The 26,183-nt window shown below is 39.9% G+C and overlaps 1 protein-coding gene across 9 annotated transcripts in view; it reads right to left on the bottom strand.

Annotated features, from left to right (window-relative positions):
• syne1a (spectrin repeat containing, nuclear envelope 1a) overlaps nucleotides 1-26,183 on the bottom strand; it is a 160,297-nt gene that overhangs the window by 122,884 nt on the left and 11,230 nt on the right. For 8 of the 9 annotated variants that reach the window (XM_061929706.2, XM_061929705.2, XM_061929701.2 and 5 more), the window contains exons 3-18: nucleotides 19,833-19,928; nucleotides 19,329-19,412; nucleotides 15,349-15,369; nucleotides 15,175-15,267; nucleotides 14,684-14,865; nucleotides 14,249-14,445; nucleotides 13,797-13,933; nucleotides 13,051-13,104; nucleotides 12,229-12,336; nucleotides 11,735-11,872; nucleotides 11,513-11,671; nucleotides 11,315-11,427; nucleotides 11,069-11,237; nucleotides 10,886-10,982; nucleotides 8,382-8,587; nucleotides 7,875-8,039 (exon numbers count right to left, since the gene is read on the bottom strand). In XM_061929706.2, coding sequence (XP_061785690.2) covers nucleotides 7,875-8,039; nucleotides 8,382-8,587; nucleotides 10,886-10,982; nucleotides 11,069-11,237; nucleotides 11,315-11,427; nucleotides 11,513-11,671; nucleotides 11,735-11,872; nucleotides 12,229-12,336; nucleotides 13,051-13,104; nucleotides 13,797-13,933; nucleotides 14,249-14,445; nucleotides 14,684-14,865; nucleotides 15,175-15,267; nucleotides 15,349-15,369; nucleotides 19,329-19,412; nucleotides 19,833-19,928 — 2,019 coding nt within the window. The remainder of the gene's footprint in view (nucleotides 1-7,874; nucleotides 8,040-8,381; nucleotides 8,588-10,885; nucleotides 10,983-11,068; nucleotides 11,238-11,314; nucleotides 11,428-11,512; nucleotides 11,672-11,734; nucleotides 11,873-12,228; nucleotides 12,337-13,050; nucleotides 13,105-13,796; nucleotides 13,934-14,248; nucleotides 14,446-14,683; nucleotides 14,866-15,174; nucleotides 15,268-15,348; nucleotides 15,370-19,328; nucleotides 19,413-19,832; nucleotides 19,929-26,183) is intronic. The other variant, XM_061929703.2, reaches the window with a different exon arrangement.

Here is a 26,183-nt window from a genome sequence, read left to right on the forward strand (position 1 = left end):
ACATACAGTTGTTGACAAAATACGCTGTACATTATATACCTCAGCTAACTAAACTATGGAAATGTATAATATAGTTCATATAGCAATACGGTCTCACTGCACAGCAAGCCAGCAGTTAGCCGAGTCATTGCGCAATCCATGTTGAGGCACAACTCAGTGACGTGCCTCAACTGGCTGCTGATCACCGCACCGTCTCTTCTCAGTATTTCAACGGCAAATGTGAAAATTCAGCGATTTTGAATAAAAATAATCTAAAACTGGTGTAGTTAAATGGAAAATAACTTTATAGTATAATCACTGAATACATATAAGAATTGTATTAATTTTTTTTCTTTTTACATTTTTTTTCTTTCCATGGGGCCTCACCTGCCATCACCGCACGTCACTGATATATATATATATATATATATATATATATATATATGTATATATATATATATATATATATATATATATATATATATATATATATATGTATATATATATATATATATATACATATGGATGTCGTTGTGGCTTGTGCAGCCCTTTGAGACACTTGTGATTTAGGGCTATATAAATAAAGATTGATTGATTGATTGATTGATATGTATATATATATATATATATATATATATATATATGAAAAGGGTAAGGAAGTAAAGTGTATAAATAAACAATTAATCATCACACTAAACAGAAAATCACAGCTTTAACTTGCTGGTAGTGGGTACAGTGCATCCGGAAAGTATTCACAGCGCTTTTTCCAAAATGTGTTATGGTCAGTGTTGGGTTAGTTACTGAAAAACAGTAACTAGTTACAGTTACAAGTTACTTTATTTCAAAAGTAACTCAGTTACTAACTCAGTTACTTACACCAAAAAGTAATGTGTTACTGTGAAAAGTAACTAGCTCCCATTAATGCCCTTTTAGCCTTCATTTCAGTACGGTACTGTTATTGCACTGGAGAATAATACAATCTGTTGATCAACTTGACATGCATTTGCATCACTGAACTCTGCTAAGCAATGTGCTCTACATACAACACACAAAGACAAAGATATGTTTCAAAGGGCCAATTTATTTCAGGCCAGAACAAATTGACAAAACTATTTTAAATAGCTGCAACATAACATACATAAGTAACAAACAGCATAATAACACTAACACTAACACTAACCACGTTAAACCCAGATTCTGAACTAATAAAGGTCTTAACTCATTCTCTTTCTATGCCACTTCAATATGGAATGCACTCCCAACAGGTGTAAAAGAAAGGGCATCTCTATCCTCCTTCAAAACCGCACTAAAAGAACACCTCCAGGCAACTACAACCCTAAACTAACACCCTCCCTTCCACATAATACCTCTTTGGATTGTAAATAATCAAATGTAGACACTTTTTCTTATACTTTCTGATCTCTCTCTCTGTGTCCACTACTTGCTGTACATATCCTACCAAGTCAGTCCTACACTGTTTCAATGTCCATTTCTCTGATTATATTATTGTTGATGACTGAAGTGTTGATACCAACCAAACCTAACCCCCCCACCCCCTCCATATCCCACACCCCGGATTGTAAATAATGTAAATAATTCAATGTATATACTCTGATGATTATCTTGTGTGATGACTGTATTATGATGTTAGTATATATTTGATAGTATATATCTGTATCATGAATCAATTTAAGTGGGCCCCGACTTAAACAAGTTAAAAAACTTATTTGGGTGTTACCATTTAGTGGTCAATTGTACGGAATCTACTAATAAAAGTTTCAATCAATCAATCAATCAACAACATAGTTGTAAACCTGGCTTCACATAAGGAAGGCACATGTGACATACACAGAGCCTAACCAGGCAGATTTGAATTGTTGTTTTGGGCAGCAGACGGGATCTTTGATCCAAGACACAACTTACATTTAACTAAAATGTTCTTTTCTTTGTGCTCGACAAAAGAAAAGAAGTGAGAATATCTCATACTTGCCAACCCTCCCGAATTTCAGTGCCTCTCCCCTGGGACAACCATTCTCCAAATTTCTCTCGATTTCCAGCCGGACTTAAGGCACGCCCCCTCCAGGTCCGTGCGGATCTGAGTGAGGACAGCCTGTCGTCACGTCCGCTTGGCCAACCAAAAAGTAACCACAGAACACTATACCGTATAGTCGTATAGTGTTCTGTGGTTACTTTTTTGTTGGCCAACGGTTTACGTTGTATTGCGCACTCCCCTCCCCTCCCCTCCCCTCCCCGGCCCACACCCACACACACACACACAGAGAGCGCAGAGGAAGAATCAGAAGCACGTCTCTGCTTCGCTGGAATAAAACACACTCAGATCCTCAGTTTCTAGCCGATACTACATAAAAAATAACGTAAAATAACGCAGTAACGCATCATGTAGTAACGGTAACTGAGTTACTGAATATAAAAAATAATGCGTTAGATTACTAGTTACCGCCGAAACTAACGGCGTTACAGTACAGTTAGTCCCAACACTGGTTATGGTACAGCCTTATTCCAAAATGGAATACATTCATTTTTGTCCTTAAAATTGTACACTCAATACCCCAAAGTGACAATGTGAAAACCTTTTTTTTTTAGCTAATTTATTCAAATAGAAAATAAGAAATTACATGTACATAAGTATTGACAGCCTTTACCATGAAGCTCAAAAGTGGACTCAGGTGCATCCTGTTTCAACTGATTATCATTGAGACAGCTTATTTTGAGTCCACCTGTGGTAAATTAAGTTGATTGGACCTGATTTGGAATGGCACACACCTGTCTAAATATATAAGGTCCCACATTTGACAGTGCATGGCAGAGCGCAAACCAAGCATTAAGTCAAATAAATTTTCTGTAGACCTCAGTGATCCTTCCATGGTTCATGGATGTGGACAATTAAAGAATAAGAAGAAAGGAACAAAACTGTCCAATGACCTTGCCACTTCTCACAAAGAAATCTGATTGTGTCAAAAGAAAACCCAAACCAAAAAACCTGACTCATTTATTTTATTCGTTGAATGGTGATTTAAAATGGAAGGTTTTGTGCGTTGCTACTGAATCAGTCTGCTGCCCTCTGCTGCCAGCCCCAACAGGAGCAGCTGATTGCTCGCACCTGCACTGATTTCTTTTCTGCTGCGGAGTAGCAGCAGCCAATCCGGAGGGCGCTTGAAGTCAGCTGACACATGTCATCTTTAAACAGTGTCATGTGTGATGTGGGTTACATTAGCTATTGTTATTGTAAGAGCTAACCGAGGAACTACTCTTAGTAACAATGTGCCTTAATCACAAGGGTGTATGACTGACCTACAGTACTGAGCTACTGCATCGCCTCTGAGTTGGTAAAAGTTTGAGCTAGGTAATAAATCATGCCTCTCACTTGTATAGTAGAAGGTTGTGGTAATGAGCCAGGCATTTGGTCAACCTCGAGGACATCGCTAGGAACTTAAGACACGACAAGATGATGCCTGTTTGCTCCAACTTTTTTTTTTTTTTTTTCAAAATTGAGGATTGTAATGAATTCTTAGTCTAAACGGGGAACACAAGTTTTGTGCTGAAATATATAAACATCCCATCAGTCAGCATCCCAGTAAGTGTGGAGATTGTACAGTAAGTGAATACTTTATTATGTTTGTAGTTTGTATTTCTTGTCTAGCACTTAGCACTACTGCTACATAATGATCACCCAGCTTTTAAATCTTGTATATTGTATAGTCGAGGTAAAAAATACAAGGTTCTGGATCATCATTTGTCCCACTGTAGTTGTTGTTGGCTCCTATGAAGTCTGCTATGATTAGTGGCAGTTGTTGTTGAAGGAAATAGCAAACATTGCAATGCGCTCTGTAAATCAATGCAAAATATTATAAGTTCTGGCTATGCCTAATATGACCAAAATATGGTAAATATTACCTGGTACATTACATATACACATACAGTATGTTCTGTATATAAAACGTCGATGGAGGTTTTTGGATGTTTTCAGGGAGCCTTATAGGCGGAATACAGCCAATTCCCATTGTTAGCCACTACTTGCTAGAATTTATTATTTAGAATAGAGAGAAGTTAGTTAAAATAGAACTAGCCAGCGCCAGGCTGGATAATACCTGCACACATAGCAACTATTTTAGAACAATACACAACTCAAAAAATGTTTTTTCTGTGTCAGAAGTAGACATGCACTCTACTGAGGTGGCAAGTTATGATGCGTTCGGTTTATCACAACATCAAGCAAACAATCGGAAAATTCCCGTCATATCAATTCCTAGATATGGTCGTAATTATTTAAATTGCACTACACATAATAAACACAACATTATTAATATTGCTACTACGGATAATTTCAACAAAAACTCCTCAAAACAGCCCACTACCTATAATATAGGCTTCTTAAACATAAGATCATTATCTTCCAAAACGTTATTAGTTAATGAGGTCATTAGAGACAATAATCTTGACGTTATTGGTCTCGCCGAGACCTGGCTCAAACCAGACGATTTCTTTGCGCTGGGTGAGGCGTCTCCTCCTGGCTATGCGGGAGCGCATATTGCCCGTCCCATTAAAAGGGGTGGGGGAGTTGCACTCATCCACAATAAAAACTTTAATCTTACCCCGAACCTAAATAATAAATATAACTCGTTTGAGATGCTTACTATGAGGTTTGTCACACCGCTGCCTCTCCACCTGGCTGTTATCTACCGCCCCCCAGGACCCAATTCGGACTTCATCAGTGAATTTTCAGAGTTCGTTGCTGATTTAGTGACGCACGCCGACAATATAATCATAATGGGGGACTTTAATATCCATATGAATACCCCATCGGACCCTCAGTGCATGGCGCTCCAGACTATAATTGATAGCTGTGGTCTTACACAAATAATAAATGAACCTACGCATCGCAACGGAAATACGATAGATCTAGTGCTGGTCAGGGGTGTCACCACCTCCAAAGTTACGATACTCCCGTATACTAAAGTAATGTCCGATCATTACCTTATAAAATTCGAAGTTCTGACTCATTGTCAACAAACTAATAATAATAACTACTATAGCAGCCGCAACATTAATGCTGCCACAACGATGACTCTTGCTGGCCTACTGCCTTCGGTAATGGCACCATTCCCAAACTATGTCGGCTCAATTGATAACCTCACTAACAACTTTAACGACGCCCTGCGCGACACCATTGATAGTATAGCACCGCTAAAGCTTAAAAGAGCCCCTAAAAGGCGCACCCCATGGTTTACAGAAGAAACTAGAGCCCATAAATTATCATGTAGAAAGCTGGAACGCAAATGGCGCGCTACTAAACTTGAGGTTTTCCATCAAGCATGGAGTGATAGTTTAACAACTTATAAACACATGCTTACCCTAGCTAAAGCTAAATATTACTCAAATCTCATCCACCTCAACAAAAATGATCCGAAATTTTTGTTTACCGGTAGTACAGTAGCATCGCTAACCCAACAAGGGACTCCTCCCAGTAGCTCCACCCACTCAGCAGATGATTTTATGAATTTCTTTAATAAGAAAATTGAACTCATTAGAAAGGAGATTAAAGACAATGCATCGCAGCTACAACTGGGTTCTATTAACACAGATACGACTGTATCTACGAAGGATACCGCCCTCCAAAATAGTTTCTCTCTCTTTGATGAAATAACATTAGAGGAATTGTTAAGATGTGTCAATGGGACAAAACAAACAACATGTTTACTTGACCCATTTCCTGGGAAACTTATTAAGGAGCTTTTTGTATTATTAGGTCCATCAGTGCTAAATATTATAAACTTATCACTCTCCTCTGGCACTGTTCCACTAGCATTCAAAAAAGCGGTTATTCATCCTTTGCTCAAAAGACCTAACCTCGATCCTGACCTCATGGTAAACTACCGGCCGGTGTCCCACCTTCCGTTTATCTCGAAAATCCTCGAAAAAATTGTCGCACAGCAGCTAAATGAACACTTGGTGTCTAACAATCTCTGTGAACCTTTTCAATCCGGTTTCAGGGCAAATTACTCTACGGAGACAGCCCTCGCAAAAATGACTAATGATCTACTGCTAACGATGGATTCTGATGCGTCATCTATGTTGCTGCTTCTTGATCTTAGCGCTGCTTTCGATACCGTCGATCATAATATTTTATTAGAGCGTATCAAAACACGTATTGGTATGTCAGACTTAGCCTTGTCGTGGTTTAACTCCTATCTTACTGACAGGATGCAATGCGTCTCCCATAACAATGTGACCTCGGACTATGTTAAGGTAACGTGCGGAGTCCCCCAAGGTTCGGTTCTTGGCCCTGCACTCTTTAGTATTTACATGCTGCCGCTAGGCGACATCATACGCAAATACGGTGTTAGCTTTCATTGCTATGCTGATGACACCCAACTCTACATGCCCCTAAAGCTGACCAACACGCCGGATTGTAGTCAGCTGGAGGCGTGTCTTAATGAAATTAAACTATGGATGTCCGCTAACTTCTTGCAACTCAACACTAAGAAAACGGAAATGCTGATTATCGGTCCTGCTAAACACCGACATTTATTTGATAATACCACCTTAACATTTGACAACCAAACAATTACACAAAGCGACTCAGTAAAGAATCTGGGTATTATCTTCCACCCAACTCTCTCCTTTGAGTCACACATTAAGAGTGTTACTAAAACGGCCTTCTTTCATCTCCGTAATATCGCTAAAATTCGTTCCATTTTGTCCACTAGCGACGCTGAGATCATTATTCATGCGTTCGTTACGTCTCGTCTCGATTACTGTAACGTATTATTTTCGGGTCTCCCTATGTCTAGCATTAAAAGATTACAGTTGGTACAAAATGCGGCTGCTAGACTTTTGACAAGAACAAGAAAGTTTGATCATATTACGCCTATACTGGCTCACCTGCACTGGCTTCCTGTGCACTTAAGATGCGACTTTAAGGTTTTACTACTTACGTATAAAATACTACACGGTCTAGCTCCAGCCTATCTTACCGATTGTATTGTACCATATGTCCCGGCAAGAATCTGCGTTCAAAGAACTCCGGCTTATTAGTGATTCCCAGAGCCCAAAAAAAGTCTGCGGGCTGTAGAGCGTTTTCTATTCGGGCTCCAGCACTATGGAATGCCCTCCCGGTAACAATTAGAGATGCTACCTCAGTAGAAACATTTAAGTCCCATCTCAAAACTCATTTGTATACTCTAGCCTTTGAATAGCCCCCCTTTTTTTATACCAGTTGATCTGCCGTTTCTTTTCTTTTCTCCTCTGCTCCCCCCTATCCCTTGTGGAGGGGAAGACACACAGATCCGGTGGCCATGGATGGGGTGCTGGCTGTCCGGGGTCGGGACCCGGGGTGGACCGCTCGCCTGTATATTGGTTGGGAACATCTCTGCGCTGCTGACCCGTCTCCGCTCGGGATGGTTTCCTGCTGACCCCACTGTGGACTGGACTCTTACTGTTATGCTGGATCCACTATGGACTGGACTCTCACAATATTATGTTAGACCCACTCGACATCCATTGCATTCGGTCTCCCTAGAGGGGGGGGGTTACCCACATATGCGGTCCTCTCCAAGGTTTCTCATAGTCATTCACATCGACGTCCCACTGGGGTGAGTTTTTCCTTGCCCTTATGTGGGCTATACCGAGGATGTCGTTGTGGCTTGTGCAGCCCTTTGAGACACTTGTGATTTAGGGCTATATAAATAAACATTGATTGATTGATTGATTGATAGAATACATAACAAGTCTCACATAGGGATTGTGAATGATAGGAACATTTTCAAAAAAAAGTGTAGTACTACCTTTTTAACAAAAATGTAATTTCAAATGTATATGTATATAATTAGCAAAAAAAAACACAATTTAAGGTCAACAATGATTTCTTTCAATACCTGTTTGACCTTAAAGAAGAGTTCTCTCCATCGCCCATTCAAGAGAAGCAGCTGCTGCTTTAGATCGAATGACATGGTCTCGTCGCATGTTTCAATTAGAAAATTCCCAGCATCGTTCATGGCGGCATGCTGATCCATCCAGTAGCTCAGATTCTTGAAAAACTCCTGAATAGGGGAAAGAGAGGTTTGAAATAAAAAGACAAGCAGAAACAAAGACAGTTAATGAAAAAGATTGATAGTAAGAAGCTGACTTGTAAATTCTGAGAAACAAAGACAGATGCCAGACAAGGGGAATAAAGACAGCTCATCAAAAAATAAACAAAAGAGGAGCTGAATGAAACAATAAAATGGAGTAATTAGCTAACTAATTTGTAATGTTACCATGGAAATGTGACATGGGGACTATCAACAGTGTGACAATGAGTTCAGCTACAAAAGTAATTACCGTACTGCTAAATATGACTCCACTTAAGACAACAACATGCTTGAGTGCACAATTGTAAGTACCTGCTTTATGTTTTCTGGCTGGGTCACGGCTTCCTCTGCATCCTCCAACCAGGCTTGGAAAGAGGCTACCGTGGAGGTGTACCTGTCCCAGTTGGAAAGCACCTCCTCCAGCATGCTCCTCACACTGCGCACTTCCATGGATAGGCTCCTCCACAGGGCTGCCACGTCCCGCACGAACTGAGACACCTCCATCTCTCCCTCGTTGGCTTTGGGGAGGAAATTGTGACTTTTAGCAACACTGATCGGGTTCATGTATATTTTGCAGTTTATTTCTAATTATTAATATTGGATACATGCAACGTTCCCTCTAAGGTGTGCGCCTGTGCAATTGCGCACTGCTCAAGCGTCCTCTGCGCACGGAAAATCTATGCCACGCACAAAATCAAATAAAAAAAATAAGCGCATAACAATTTTCGACACACGGACACGACAGAGAAAACAGTTTTCGTCATCATTGTTCAAATATTGTAACGTCTGTCGAGACGCTTTGAGGACATGAATTCCATCCATCACTTTACTGAGCAAAACTCTTTATTGTCGGCCATAAACACATCACCAAAACATTAGTAGAAATATTATATCTAGCAAAACTGGTCATTTTCTGCAGTACAAACCAGACCAAAAGCAACTTTGTTATATCAACAGCAGCCGCTCGCTCTTTCTTACTTGCGCCAACACATGCACATATGGCACTTAGCCAGTGATGCGTTTACAGCCACACAAAAAGTCGGACAACTCCAACACCACACATAAAGTGTCATTCTAGGTCGTTACACTATGATTTACCAATCAAATGTGTGCTTATTCTAGTGTCATTTATTAGGAATCTTAATTTATAAATATTAATCATGAAATGCTGTTAGTATATTAAATAAATACTAATAAAAATATATTTTTTACAAACAGGAAAAAGGAATGTACACATGATCCCCTGCTTACATCTCATTGTGCAACATGTGAATGTTTTAATGGGAACTAAATGCAATGTCTGAAAGGGGTACAAATTATTTCCAAAGCAAGACCTCCACCCAGACAAACAATACAAGTACACAGTTCATGAAAAACAATATTTTTTGTTATTGTCATTGTAAGTGGGCTTAAACACTTATATTAGAAAATCATCTCATGGAAATGACTGCTGTCATTTGATTATAATAATAAGAGAATGTTGTCTGTCTATCTGTGTTGGCCCTGCGATGAGATGAGGACTTGTCCTGGGTGTACCCCGCCTTCCGCCCGAATGCAGCTGAGATAAGCTCCAGCACCCCCCGCAACTCCAAAAGGGACAAGCGGTAGAAAATGGATGGATGGATGGAGATTGAACTTGTTATTTAGTCAGGTTTGGGACAGGTGTGTTGCTGGTGTAGCCACAGTGTGCACGTCTGATGTTGCTCACATGGGCTCCACTGAATGCTCAGGGAGTTTTTGCGTTTGCTCACACACATGAAAAATTACAGGGAACATTGGATACATGGCTACAGAAGAAAATAGAATAGTAGAAATAGAAATTATAAACCAATTGGTATGCTTCATCCGTTGATAACACTCTTTCTAGTTAGGTACAGTATCTATATTATTGTTATGATGCACCTCATTTGTAGGGTCGAGCAATGAAGCTTTTTGTGCACTACCTTGCCTTTTTGCTCTTGCATACCCTAAAGCTGGCAAAAGGAAAAAAACCTAATCATGAAACTAGCATCTCTCAGTTTGTGCCCGGAGACTTGTTGAAATGGAGCAGCCCCCAAACTTCCAAATGAGGTCGTATTCCCCACTGAGAGGCCGACAGTGGAGGAAGAGAAACCTCATTTCGCTGTAGCCTGCAGACGTTGAAGCAGACAGTGCTGTGGTGGGTATAGCCAGTTGTTGACGGGAACAGGGGCATATATTACACACAGTAAGTAGTGAGACATCGCAAGTCATGTGGAAGAAACGCCATGTGACTGCAAACTAAAATGACTACAAAAGTTGAGACAGTTGTATTGAACTGTGCAGGTAACCTTAATTAAGTGGCCTGAATGCATGTACTGTATTTTTTGTAATCATAGCTGGGGAATAACTGCAAATTGGAGAGAGCCTGCTACTTACGAAATTTGAAACATCATTATATGTAACAACTTCCATTTTTAAACTTGAATAATTTTTGGAGTGCATGACAAATCAATATTATATTTGACCAAATGTCATTTTATTAACAAGTAAACTGCATAACACAGCAGCAACAGAACCAATGTTGTAATAGCAGTGAGGGGCACACTGCTTTGCCAGTATTAATAGAAAATGTGGTTTTATACCACAATGCAACCAACATTTTAAAGCACATCCAGAGGTAGATATGGTATGTCATAATGCTTCAATGCAGCTAACTAAATCAGGGGGTTGCCCTCAGCCACAGGTGTTGCTGTTTTTAATTAGAGCCCATGAGACAAGAGACTTATATTTTCAAGTACCGCTATTAATATTTAATAAGAGTTGCACTGTAGTTTACATCTCAAACCACTCCTTACCTGAACTGTCAGCGCTAGTGTAAACCTCAGCAGCACATTTCAGGGACTCGAACAAAGTCTTGTAATTTTCAAAGAAATATTGCTTCTCCACAAAAACCTGTCAGAGACAGACAAAACATATTAATTTGTCAATTTGTCAGTTATACAAATGGATTTAGATGAATATCTCCGTTCAAGGCTTACAATGTAATCACGTAGCATCAGTTCCACAGATTCTTGTGTGCCATACTTGATGATCCAGGACTTGAGCTTAGACTCTGCCTCGGTGAGAAAAGCCTGCATGCGGTGTTTGGTTTCCAAGAATTCCATCTTGGCCAAATGGACGCAACAAGATGTGGCCATAAAATTGAGCCTAAAAAGAGAGAGGAGATGTACATGAGTATTGAATAACTTGTCTGTTCCAAATCTGAGGGGTGTTGTCTTTCCAACCTCTCAGCCATGTCTTGGAGCTGTTCCGGGGGAATCGGGACACCGTCAATACTTCTGTCCTTATGGATCCTCTGAAAGACCAGCTGATGATCTTCAAGGCTCTTCAAGACGTCCTGTATGTCAATTAACACAGTTGGAACACATGTAATATATATACATAAAGTGCAAAAACAAGGGACTGAGTGAGTGTATGTAAACCTTGTGTTGTTCCAAAGCTCTGTGGATGTCTTCCTCATCATTAGTTTTTTGGGTGGTGAGCTCTTGTCGCAGAGTTCTCTCAGTGTGGTGCAACCAGGCCCCCAGCGCATCCAGAGGAGCAGGCAGGGATGTGTCCAGCAGCAGGTGCCAATCCAGCAGCTAAAAATGCATCAAAATGAGAGGGAGTCTCCACAGGGCATGTGTAGGATGCTTCATGCTCACCTTGTTTGAGAGCCTTTCCCAAGCCTGCTTAACCAGAGCCTGATCCACTGTCAGCATCCCGTCCTTCTGTGTGGACTTTAAGGAATCCTCCACCTGATTTCTCTTCATTTCCAGCTGGACACGCAGACTCTTGAACAACTACAATTATATAGAGATTTTATTTGAGAGAATGTCCCCCAGTTTAAAAGAAATCAGGTGAAGAGCTCTCTCATCAGGTTTTTATGAAAACAAATCTATGCTTAATTGCCTGCAAATGCTGCTTCTCTCTCTATACTGAGATTAGCACACTTTTCTGCAAAGTGAATGGGGATACCCCACACACTGGTGATAATGGAACTTATCCCCAGGCTTGGCGGTTTTAACCAGACAGGCTGAAAATATGATGCGCTGTCGTCTGATCCCTTCAGTGTACTGCCACACAGATTAAAGCCAATAATGGGAGCATCTGTGGCCAGTGTGCCAACACACATATACTGTATTCACATTGCTCTAACCTGGTACTGTTGAGAGATATTGCTATTGGTCTCCTGGGCGTGTAGTGCGTCAGTCTCCAGCTGGTCCAGCCACATTTTGAACTCCCTCAGGCTCTTTCTCTGCTCTCGCTATAGGAGGTCGTAGTAGTGGATATGGAAAATGAGTCAAGAGCGTGTAAGGAGAAAAGAGGGTAAAAGAGCAAAGGTGATGGAGGAAAAGGGTGGAAAAAAGGTGAGAGTGGTACTGTTTAACATGCTCTGCTAATCCCATGTGGACAAAATGTCAAAAAGTCTGAGCTGCCAAAGGGACACTGCTTAAAGAGGCTACTTTGTCTAACACCCCCTACCAACATTTCAGTGGATTTTAAGTTGCCATGACGATAATAAGCTCAGTCTTCTCTCCAGTGAGAAGCTCAATCCCCAAACTTTATTCTTAATGACAGCTTAATACATGGATATAGATTAAGCTATTTCTGGAATTAACTTCTTTAATGGTCTAAGTCGTCTGTGATTGCTGGCGTCAAACAATGTGTCAGTGTGCTGTCTACAAATCGGCGAAGCGCTCCATCAGATGCACCGCGCCGATGCCAGAGGCTTTCATTGTCATGCTAATTGGACCAGGACCCATAGCGCTAAGTGAAATTGTAAAATAGCATTTAATATCTCATACTGGACTGTGATTTCTTATAGCGCAAACGCCCCAGCAAGCTTTTTAAGATATGACATTAGGTGCCTCCACTTTTATATGTAGAACAACAGCTTCATATGGAAAGCAAAGGAGTAGTAGTTAGACATTAGAGACAAATAAAAGACCATGAGATAGAATTAGTCTCCGTAACCTACCTCCAACATTTCCTCTATATCGCGAGGAGCGAGACCATGCTGTGTGACAGACGCCTGCACAACAACCACAAGACAGCAGTCACCACACAAAAACACAAAGCATGACAAAGACAAGGCCAAAACGGGAAAACTGAAATAACACAGGAGTTTAACACCAACTGCTGAGTAGCACAACCAACATTTAAAGCGCATGTAGAAGTCGATGAAGCTGGTGGATGCTAACTACTCGATACTTCAAATGCAGTTACTGCCAGAAGGGTGCCTACAGCTTTAGACCATGGCAGTTCTTTTCTTTTGTAGATCATCCAGAAACTATCAAGAGATTTAGCGTGTAATTAAATTGAGGCCTTAATTGAACAATTTACGATATGTATTTTCACCTACAGTAAGTTGTGTGTTTGTATTTTATCGACATAATTCACATTTACGTTCATTTTTGGTAATCACTTTGTCAGGCTTGACTTTTTGTACAATTTCCTATTTAATTCTCATCAAAACCCAATGATCAGTGTGTTGAAACTTGCTAATCGAGCAAATCTAAGAAACAAGTAGATGTAAGACTAGACGCGTCACTATCTAATCATACAAATGCTTAGAGAAGCTAAAACAAACACATACAAAGCCAGTAGTCTTGCTTTAAATGGAGAATGTCATGACTGGAATGTGCTACAGTGACATTTGGCAGCAAAGACAAAGCGTGTAAGAAGCATAAAGATGAAAATGAGATCAATGTGACAGCTGTTTACCTCCTCCTCTTCTTCTCCTTCTTTAGCTGCTGCTGCTTGTCCATCAGAGGTGCTCTGCTCTCGCTCAGGATGATGCTTCAGGAACTGGGCCACGTATGTCATGATGGATTTCTCGTCCGGCTTGTCCACGTCTACGTCTGTCAAATGATGCCAGGGGAATGTAATCAGACATCAAGCTGATATGAAAACAAGCTTCAGCACTTGTTTGTCTCTAAATTGTATTTGGATTATTGTCAACTGTAATGAACGCCACAGCCTAATGGACTTCAATGACTGTGACGTCAGGCTTGATTTGTCAGCATTTATTCTGGGGAGCCAACATGAGAAAGATCAGATGTTTTGGCAGCATGACCGCGGATGTGATATTGTGTAATAGGCGCCCACAATCGAGCTCTCTGGGGCAGGTTTCGACATACAGTATCTCAGAAATGGTAGAGGAAAACGTGACTTACCCTCAGGATCGAGGAGCTGCGCTATGCCTAACTGTGTCTCAGCTAACAAAAAAGCTTCCTGCAGATTTTCTCGGTTGGGTCTCCTCTTTACTTGCTCCATGTCCACCAGATTGGGCCGGAAGGCGTTGAGGATGGCAAAGAAGGCTAAACCTGTACGCCAGCTAGGACCAAAGTCTATCACCTTGATTTCCAGATGTCTAGGAAAAAACAACAAGAACACACTCCATTGGAATCTCTACATGAAATTTGGATTTGGACCAAAATGTTCCTCCATTCAGCAAACATAAAATAATTCTGTGCCATTTGGCTTTCATGTGAAATGTATTCCAGAAGAGGGAGCAGCCTCAACAACTGTGTCTTACATATGTGAACATGTTACTTCCAACATTAACACAGAACCGTGGCATTTGCAGTGTTCCATTTTGTGGAGCATACTTTGTTGCTGTCTGCTGGACCCATCCGAGCAGGGCCTTCCTGGCACCCCCCTGCAGGGGTAGCAGAGGCTTCTTCTTAAGGGGCGAGCTGGTGGTCTCATTGCTGCTGGCAGAGCTGTCCAGTGACGAGGAGCTGCGGGGTGAGGCGTGGGTTGCTTGTAGACTGCTGGTTAGCTCCTCGATCTGCAGAGTGATAGTATTTCATTCTAGTTTATATCAGTATCCTCCTCATTAGGGAAGCAATAACAGGCTACAAAGGAAGCTCGCGTTGCTAAGAGTGTTGTGTAGTATTGTTATTATTGAACTCTTGTCGATGTGTGCACGTCTGAAACGCCTAAGGGCGCAACTGTTCCAGTGTTGATGCAGTGTAAGAATTGATTTCCTCAAGCTTAAGTGACTGTTTGCTCAGCTTCATTGGCATTTTTGCTGGCTACAAAATGATGCAGGCTCCATATGTCTAAAAAAAAAAACCCGTACGTACTGGATTATTACCTGGAAATATAGGATGATGGTCCACACCAGGCCCAAAACAATTGACGGTCGACCATCAACAATATCTGTGGAGTTGATGTTCACTAGCTTGATCTGAATCAACACATACACTGGTGTACATTATGAATGTCAATAAAGTGCAAACAGTAGTGTAACTATACTGTAATTACTGACCGGTGATCCCCTGTAGGCAGACTAGAGGGGTAAAAGTAAGAAAAAGATTACACTCAGTATGTGTTTGACTGAAGATGGACACCTCATCGAGCATGGGATGGCAGACATGATGGCGCTATTATGAGGCGAGTAAACTTAGATCTATCACTACTACTCACACCACATGGATTACACCGCTGGAGGTATGGTGTATGTAGTGATCTATATAGATAAGCATCCTGTATCCTCACACAGCAGCACAACAGTGTAATAAATACATGGGGTGGCACAAGGAGTCAGAGAGGGGGGTCAGTGTGTGGATGGTGATAAGAAAAACATGACTTACATACAACAGGTTATTTGGGCAGCTGTGTAGTTTAATGTACACATCAACATATTCCCACATGGTTTTGATAGGAAAGTGTACAAATAATGCAATGGGATTTGCACCATTGCTGGCCATGACCAACAGGTAATGTAGTTATTTTTAGCCAACAAAAAATAAACTAAATTGGGTTAGCACATAATGGGCATGATTTACTAAGATTCAAATACCACACGCTAAACGACGTGCGCAAACTATACAATTGTGTGTACTATCAGTGGCCGTGTTGCATGTGATTTACTAAGACTGCGTGTACAATTAAAAAGTGGTGCAGACCGCCCCATGTAAATCAGGTTTTTGCATGTACTACTGGCATTATGTGCTTTTATGATATAAATGCACACTCCACATTCATGTTATTGTGCTCCCCAACCTGTGTGCGATGTTGTTGAACACACCTTTTCTGCAATATAGAATTGCAATCTATAGACAACAGAAACTATTTTTAGCACGCTGACGGGATGACCAAACCAAACGCAAGAAAATGCTTATTGAAAGGCATCTTTTTATATAGGAGTAATAGTATATTATATGCTATATTATATTAGATAGTATATTCTATTTCCTAAATGAAAAAAGCGAACATCATAAAGAAAACGCCAGCAGCCACCAAAACGCATCAATTTAATTACTTTTAATCAGCTCCTTAAGTCATCTAGCAGATATAAAATTATAAAATAATATTACTGAAGACAGAATATGTATAATATGTTTTTATTTATGCCAGTCCAAATATGTTGTATTATCTTTCCATCGTCTGTCTTTGCAGCACGAGCACCTATTTACTCACAGCCGTGTGCGTAACTGTGTCAGTTTACAAACACATTTCAGATGTGCGACGCAAAATAGCGCCAGCATAGCAGTGATCAGCCTCGATAAATCACACTGCGCATGCTGAATGATTATATTTGCATCTCCTCCTCCCAGCATTGTGGGAGTTGTTAAGATCAGCATACATTCTACAGTTTCATGAAGACAGACATGCTAAATCATGGGTGTCAAACTCTGGCCCGCGGGCCAAATTTGGCCCGCCGTGTAATTTCACTTGACCCTTGAGGCGATATCAAATTAACACTAAAGCTGGCCCGCAGATTATATATTGCGGCGGTGCCGCGGTGACACCGCATTCACCGCTAATTCTCACACCGCATTCACCACTAATTCTCATACTTGCCAACCCTCTTGGGAGACTTCCAAACTTCAGTGCCCCTGTCGAAAATCGTTACGTCCGCTTTTCAGCCAGTCCAACGAGTGCTGGTCCAGTCACATAATATGTGCGGCTTCTGCACGCACACTCAAGTGAATGCAACGCATACTTCATCAAATGCGATACAGGTTACACTGAGGGTGGCCCTATAAAAAACTTTAACACTATTAGAAATATACGCCACACTGTGAATCCACACCAAACAAGAATGACAAACACATTTCGGGAGAACATCCGCACCGTAACACAACATAAACACAACAGAACAAATACCCAGAACCCTTTGCAGCACTAACTCTTCCAGGACGCTACAAAGTGTGTGTGTGTGTGTGTGTGTGGGTGGGAGTGGGGGGTGTATTTTGTAGCGTCCCGGAAGAGTTAGTGCTGCAAAGGATTCTGGGTATTTGTTCTGTTGTGTTTATGTTGTGTTACGGTGCGGATGTTCTCCCGAAATGGGTTTGTCATTCTTGTTTGGTGTGGATTCACATTGTGGCGTATATTTTTAACAGTGTTAAAGTTTTTAATACGGCCACCCTCATTGTAACCTGTATCACTATTGATGAAGTATGCGTTGCATTCACGTGTGTGTGCGTACAGAAGCCGCACATTTCTTATGACTGGGTCTGCACGATGTTAGAATGGATGAAAAGCGGACGTGACGATAGCTCGTAGAGGACGTCAAAGGCAGTGCCTTTAAGGCACGCCCCCAATACTGTGGTCCGGGTGGACTACGAGATATAATGACTGATGAACACCTTTGTTCGATAATGAAGGTTGCCTCAGCTCAAAGCCTGAGCCCCGACATTAATGAACTAGCATCCAAGAAAATATGGCAGGTATCTGGCTTGGGCACATCAGAATAGATCAGTGTGTTGCAAACTGAGCAGTTTAAAGTCCTGAATGGTTGGTTTATTCATTGTTATTTTATTTTCAAATTTATTAGCCTGTGGAAAAAGTTAATGTTGATATTTACCTCAGAAGGCTGCAAATAGAAAAGAGGCATTACATTTTTATTTAAATTGTATCTGATATGCCATTGATATTTTTTAATTATTATTATTATTATTATTTGAAACTCGATTTTGCATGTCACTATAAAGTTATATAAGCCTTGCTTGTTCAATATTCAATGCAAAACTTGTTTGGGTCCCTATTAAAAGGTTAATTTGTTCAACCTTGGTCCGCGAGCTTGTTCAGTTTTACATTTCTTCCCACTCTGTATTTGAGTTTGACACCCCTGTGCTAAATGGATTGCGCTCCTTATTCTGCTCACTTAAGATACGCAATCCTCTGCGTACAAGTTAAGTAGATGAACTTTGTGTATGATATCAAGTATGAACGTGTATTAGTACACGTAAACCTTTAGTAGATCAGACCCACGGTCTTGAGAAACAGAAAGTTATCGGTATAGGATACAAAATAAATGCATCCCTAATATTTTCTACTTAATTTCAAGTGTTTAGTTTTTTAAATCATTAAATCAATATGTTTTAAATGCATATCACAATATTAATCATTAATCATTAATACCATTAATCATGAATTAGATTACCAAACAATTGTATTCATCATAATAAATGTTTGTGGCACATTGTTCATTTATTTGCTTTTGATAAAAAGGGTTTTGAGCTTTTCAATATGGTTAATTATACTGTATGTTTGGTCATCATACACATTCATGGCTTTTATGATATAAATGCACGCTCACCAAACAAACGTTTGAAACATTTAAGCCTCTGGGGCTAAGCATAAATACAGTCTAGACATAAATCTGATTTACACGCAGAGTGTATTTACATTTAATTTGAAACTTTGATTTACACGGCCGACACACACGTACACAGCCTGCTGACGTCTCATCTCCATTCTGCAGATTAGTGGTGCAGGATTTATGGTTTAACCCTGTCACACTTGAGGGAGAGGGGAAATCAATGTTCCTGAAGAAGCCAGCTCATACTTCTTGGTTTTATTTAGATAACCAAGGACGAGGCGGCAAAAGAGATGCGGGTTAAAGCCTTGAAATAATTGATCTCATAGAAAGGGAATTTCATAATTACTTCACGTAATGCTGTATAAATGCTCCGGGATTTGTGTTTTGAATGAACAAAAACAGCATGGTGAGAAAAGAGTAGAAGACTAACGTATGTATAAAGTGTCTAAGTAATGGTTTGGATACTCAATACAGATTTATGCTGCCAAACAAGTCAAAATAATGCCAATGGAAAGTGAGCAGCATGAACACAAAGTCTGAGGTTATATCGACTGATGGCGTGTTCATGGTGTCAGCAGATACGAAGTGAGTATAAAAAGAGGTTAGGGGTCAAGATTATTTTCTGTGTTTGCCCCAAGCGCAGCAGTAAAAAAGGGAGACCACAAAAAAAACCATAAAAGAAAACCATGATCTCCTACCTTCCTTCCCTCAAGGAAGTTGAGAGCAGTACCAATGTTTGCAAGCCAGTGGATCCTCTTTAGCTTCTTGCCCTGCTCACGTTGCTGCAGGAAAGATTGAGACAACAACATAGGGGGAATAAATACAACATAGGGGGAGGGTGTTGGGGGAACATAGTGAAATGTGAGTGAAATGTTTATCACTGCTGCGCACATAAACAGGCTGATCAATAGAACACAGATCACTTAGACCTGAGGCAATATTGACATGAGCAAGTACCAGAAGCTATTTGTCTTGCATGTGTGTGTGAGTCTGCTTATCTGCCCTTGTGAATCTGCCTACTTCTATTAATTCAAACATCCCAATAAGAGTGGATCGATGCACATTTCCATGCAGAAAGTGTGCATGTTTGATGTTTACATGTGCTTCATTAGCTACTAAAGATGAACTAAAAATATGCACTCTCATAAACTACTGTACATTCTGAAAATAAAATGCAATTGGGAGTACTGAATGTGCCTCACCAGTTTTTGTCCAGAGAGGACTTCCAGCAGGGCAATCAGCTTGACACCATCCTTGATATCCTCAAACAGATCACTCACGACCAGAGGTGGGACACTCTGTTAAGACAAAGAAATATAAGCAAATACATTCACAATACAAATATGGGCAAAATGACCTAGGCAAAGGCTGTATTGTACAAAAGTTATAGGCTCCTTTTCCACACGCATTATTGTGAGTTTCCTGGACGTCATCTTCATCACTAAAGGAAAAATCGAATCTGCGGGAGAGAATACCTCTGCTATTTACAAACCCCGTTTCCATACGAATTGGGAAATTGTGTTAAATGTACTGTAAATATAAACGGAATACAATGATTTGCAAATATTTTTCAACCCATATTCAATTGAATGCACTACAAAGACAAGATATTTGATGTTCAAACTCATAAACTTTATTTTTTTTGCAAATAATAATTAACTTAGAATTTCATGGCTGCAACACGTGCCAAAGTAGTTGGGAAAGGGCATGTTCACCACTGTGTTACATGGTCCTTTCCTTTTAACAACACTCAGTAAACGTTTGGGAACTGAGGAGACACATTTTTTAAGCTTCTCAGGTGGAATTCTTTCCCATTCTTGCTTGATGTACAGCTTAAGTTGTTCAACAGTCCGGGGGTCAATGGGAGACAGGTCTGGACTACAGGCAGGCCAGTCTAGTACCCGCACTCTTTTACGATGAAGCCACATTGATGTAACACGTGGCTTGGCATTGACTTGCTGAAATAAGCAGGGGCGTCCATGGTAACGTTGCTTGGATGGCAACATATGTTGCTCCAAAACCTGTATGTACCTTTCAGCATTAATGGTGCCTTCACAGATGTGTAAGTTACCCATGTCTTGGGCACTAATACACCCTCATACCATCACAGATGCTGGCTTTTCAACTTTGCGCCTATAACAATCCGGATGGTTCTTTTCCTCTTTGGTCCGGAGGACACGACGTCCACAGTTTCCAAAAACAATTTAAAATGTGGACTCGTCAGACCACAGAACACTTTTCCACTTTGCATCAGCCCATCTTAGATGAGCTCAGGCCCAGCGAAGCCGACGGTGTTTCTGGGTGTTGTTGATAAACGGTTTTCGCCTTGCATAGGAGAGTTTTAACTTGCACTTACAGATGTAGCGACCAACTGTAGTTACTGACAGTGGGTTTCTGAAGTGTTCCTGAGCCCATGTGGTGACATCCTTTACACACTGATGTCGCTTGTTGATGCAGTACAGCCTGAGGGATCGAAGGTCACGGGCTTAGCTGCTTACGTGCAGTGATTTCTCCAGATTCTCTGAACCCTTTGATGATATTACGGACCGTAGATGGTGAAATCCCTAAATTCCTTGCAATAGCTGGTTGAGAAAGGTTTTTCTTAAACTGTTCAACAATTTGCTCATGCATTTGTTGACAAAGTGGTGACCCTCGCCCCATCCTTGTTCGTGAATGACTGAGCATTTCACGGAATCTACTTTTATACCCAATCATGGCACCCACCTGTTCCCAATTTGCCTGTTCACTTATGGGATGTTCCAAATAAGTGTTTGATTAGCATTCCTCAACTTTATCAGTATTTATTGCCACCTTTCCCAACTTCTTTGTCACGTGTTGCTGGCATCAAATTCTAAAGTTAATGATTATTTGCAAAAAAAATTTTTTTATCAATTTGAACATCAAATATGTTGTCTTTGTAGCATATTCAACTGAATATGGGTTGAAAATGATTTGCAAATCATTGTATTCCGTTTATATTTACATCTAACACAATTTCCCAACACATATGGAAACAGGGTTTGTACAAGTATGTTTTTTTTTTTTTTTTGAATGGTCAGCTTGAAGTGTTCCTCTGTCTTTGACTCCCCCGTCGTCATGTCACATGAGTGCGTGACTGTTATGATTTTGCTTCCTGGTTTCGATGATCCTCTGATTGGCCAGTCCGTAATGTTTCGAACTAACCTTAGCCAATTGTGAGTCATCATACCAACGCCAACCAATCATCATGGATTTTCTCCGTATGTATGGATGTTCTCATTCATCTAGGTCATTGTATTTTCTCCATAGTTCTTTGGGCCTGGATTCACAGTCCATTTTCTCTCTTAGTAGCTTGTAGCTTCGATGTATGCTACCTGGCATGATCTACTAATATTCAAATAAAATGTGCTCAATAGCATGTGCAAACTATACAATTCCATATACTATTAGTAGGCGTGTTGCGGGTGATCTACTAAGACTGTGTTCAATTTAAAAACAAGTTCAAAAGAGGTACAAACTGCCCTATTAAAATGAGGCTTTTGTGTATATACCGGCTATAGACTTAGATTTCCTTTTTATTGTCATTCAAATTTGAACTTTACAGCACAGATAAGAACGAAATTTCGTTACATAAGATCATGGTAGTGCAGGATAAAAAAGCAATACGGTGCATATATGAATAAATAAATATATATAAATAATATATAAATATATATATAAAATTAATAAATATATATAAATATATATAATACATATAGCCATTTATTGCATCATATGGTTCAATCTGTGGTTTTTCATCATGTTGTTACATGCAGCACACAACAATAGCATGCATTATATTTTCTATCAATCAATCAATCATATTTTGTGTATATAGCCCTTCAATGGCTTCTTTTTGACCCTCAGTCAATTCAGTAGCGTAGGGAAATGTATTGGCGTTCAGTTACTGTAAAGCTACAAGCTCTAAAATAGTGTGCAGAAATGCACAATGAAAGAGGGACATTAGGGAAATCCCATGTCCAAAGCCATGGCAAGTCGTTTTCTCGACAAAACTCTGATGGCCCTGAACCGACATTACTGCAACAACTGCCTGCTGGGGCGCTTTGCTGCTTGCAGAGAGGTGGAACTTCACTTCCGTGTTTGGATTACAGTTGAGTGCATTGAAAACATAAAATGTAGATTGTTACACAAACTGCTTTAGTACGATGTGATAAAAGCGCAGAAGAAAAAAGACGGTAGACAGGAGATCTCGAGTCACTTTTACCGGATACTTTCGCGTCATCAAAACATGTCAAGACACCTCTACTCATACCAATCACACAATTCCAACTTAACAATAATAGCGTTGCGTGTCACATCCAGTTTAAAAACTATAAAGAAAATAAAAATAGTCTTATATTACAATCAAGCTTTGTCAAATATGTTTTGTAATGCAACCTGTGATATTTCTACTTAAATACATGTTTTCTTGCAGATTGATTTAAAGGGTATACATTCCTTCAAAACCTGTTCTGGTTGCAATGTCCGCAATTACAGAATGTTTGGCAGGCTGAATATTACGTTTGACTAATAAATAGAGAAGCTTACAACATTGTCATGTTGAGATATGAATAACATTGGCTCATATAGTATCAGAATCAGAAATACTTTATTAATCCCCGAGGGGAAATTAAAGGAATACAAATTTTGTAATCTACAAAATATTTTTAATTGCAATTAGAAGGGTGTTTATGTCTTTTTTGTGTTGAGCAGTTTAAAAAACATAAGGTTTGAAAAACATTTCATTAAAGCAAACTAATTGTCCAGTCATGGTAATGAAAAGTTGAAAATTCTCCGTCTATGGTACACCTATTAAATATTTTAATAATTTAATAATTTGTCAGCCCTATTTTATATATATATATATATATATATATATATATATATATATATATATATATATATATATATATATATATATATATATATATATATATACATATACATATATACATATACATATACATATATATATATATATATATATATATATATACATATATATACAAACCCCGTTTCCATATGAGTTGGGAAATTGTGTTAGATGTAAATATAAACGGAATACAATGATTCGCAAATCTTTTTCAACCCATATTCAATTGAATGCACTACAAAGACAAGATATTTGATGTTCAAACTCATAAATTTTATTTTAAATTTTTTGCAAATAATAATTAACTTAGAATTTCATGGCTGCAACACATGCCAAAGTAGTTGGGAAAGGGCATGTTCACCAGTGTGTTACATCACCTTTTCTTTTAACAACACTCAATAAACAATTGGGAACTGAGGAAACTAATTGCTGAAGCTTTGAAAGTGGAATTCTTTCCCATTCTTGTTTTATGTAGAGCTTCAGTCGTTCAACAGTCCGGGGTCTCCGCTGTCGTATTTTATACTTCATAATGCGCCACACATTTTCAATGGGAGACAGGTCTGGACTGCAGGCGGTCCAGGAAAGTACACGCACTCTTTTTTACGAAGCCACGCTGTTGTAACACGTGCTGAATGTGGCTTGGCATTGTCTTAGTGAAATAAGCAGGGGCGTCCATGAAAAAGACGGCGCTTAGATGGCAGCATATGTTGTTCCAAAACCTGTATGTACCTTTCAGCATTAATGGTGCCTTCACAGATGTGTAAGTTACCCATGCCTTGGGCACTAATGCACCCCCATACCATCACAGATGCTGGCTTTTGAACTTTGCGTCGATAACAGTCTGGATGGTTCGCTTCCCCTTTGGTCCGGATGACACAATGTCGAATATTTTCAAAAACAATTTGAAATGTGGACAGAACACTTTTCCACTTTGCATCAGTCCATCTTAGATGATCTCGGGCCCAGAGAAACCACTTTGAGAAACCATCCATCTTCTTCCGCTTATCCGAGGTCGGGTCGCGGGGGCAGCAGCCTAAGCAGGGAAGCCCAGACTTCCCTCTCTCCAGCCACTTCGTCCAGCTCTTCGCGGGGGATCCCGAGGCGTTCCCAGGCCAGCCGGGAGACAAAGTCTTCCCAACGTGTCCTGGGACTTCCCCGTGGCCTCCTACCGGTCGGACGTGCCCTAAACACCTCCCTAGGGAGGCGATCGGGTGGCATCTTTGAGAAACGTTGTTCTTAAACTGTTTGACTATTTGCTCACGCAGTTGTGGACAAAGGAGTGTACCTCGCCCCATCCTTTCTTGTGAAAGACTGAGCATTTTTGGGAAGCTGTTTTTATACCCAATCATGGCACCCACCTGTTCCCAATTAGCCTGCACACCTGTGGGATGTTCCAAATAAGTGTTTGATGAGCATTCCTCAACTTTATCAGTATTTATTGCCACCTTTCCCAACTTCTTTGTCACGTGTGTCACTGGCATCAAATTCTAAAGTTAATGATTATTTGCAACAAAAAAAAAAGTTTATCAGTTTGAACATCAAATATGTTGTCTTTGTAGCATATTCAATTGAATATGCTACAATATATGGGTTGAAAATGATTTGCAAATCATTGTATTCCGTTTATATTTACATCTAACACAATTTCCCAACTCATATGGAAACGGGGTTTGTATATATACAGTATATTGCTGTTAAAATTAATATTTGACAATGTGTTATCACATTTAATGTTGCTATTATATTGTTCCTCTGTATAGTAAAAACAATTATTACTGATGTGGGAGAAAAACATTGTATCTGGATCTACATCATTGTCCAAATGCTGGTTTGTATGGTCTTTGTTGCAGAAGTTTTTCAGTTCCATATTTTTTTGTTAAACAATCTTTGATGTTGTTCCAATAATTTCTAGAAGTGTAGGTGGATGCACTCCTGAATCTACATTTCTTGTTTAGTGGTCTCTTGAAACATAGTAGGGTTGGTGTTGAATTTAGGTGTTGGTTTTCCATCATGCTCCATTACCATTGTCATTGTCAAAGCAGTGTCAACTTAAATATTTCTCCAGATCCTTGATGTCATAGACAACAAGTAGCTTCTGGACCTCCATTCAGCTTGATGTAGATTTTACAGTTTGTGCTCCAAATTCCCTGAATTTTTTCCTGCTTTCTCAAGCTGCGTGCTTTCTTGGCAATTTCAGCATTACGTTTTGTGAGGCGCTCATTCACGTACACGTACCATTGAACTTCTTTCCCTGTTTCAGCAGTGCCATTTTAGATTTTCTGTTAACGAGTTTCATAATGCAATAATTGCAATAATGTAAAATAAAAAGTATTGTATAGATAAACTAGTTGCTTAAAGAGTGTATATTGCGTTTTCAAGGAATGCAAAGATTTCAGCCCTACAGGCGTTTACAAAAGGTGTTTAAGTAGTGTGAGACATTAAAATCTCCACCGATACATTACATACTCCAATATATTTCAACAGGAAATCCTCCTCCAAATGTACCCAAAGGAGTGGTTTAATGTGTCGAGTATGTGTGATAAGTGGAGTTAGTCAGAAGCTAAGTAGGCTATGAGTGGGGTCTCCAAATCCCCCAAATATGCTGATGATGTTACACTGTATCCCTCTCATTGACTCCCTTGCTAACCTTGCAGACTTTCCA

The sequence above is a fragment of the Nerophis lumbriciformis genome, linkage group LG34 (genome assembly GCF_033978685.3).
Source record: "Nerophis lumbriciformis linkage group LG34, RoL_Nlum_v2.1, whole genome shotgun sequence".
NCBI lineage: Eukaryota > Metazoa > Chordata > Actinopteri > Syngnathiformes > Syngnathidae > Nerophis > Nerophis lumbriciformis.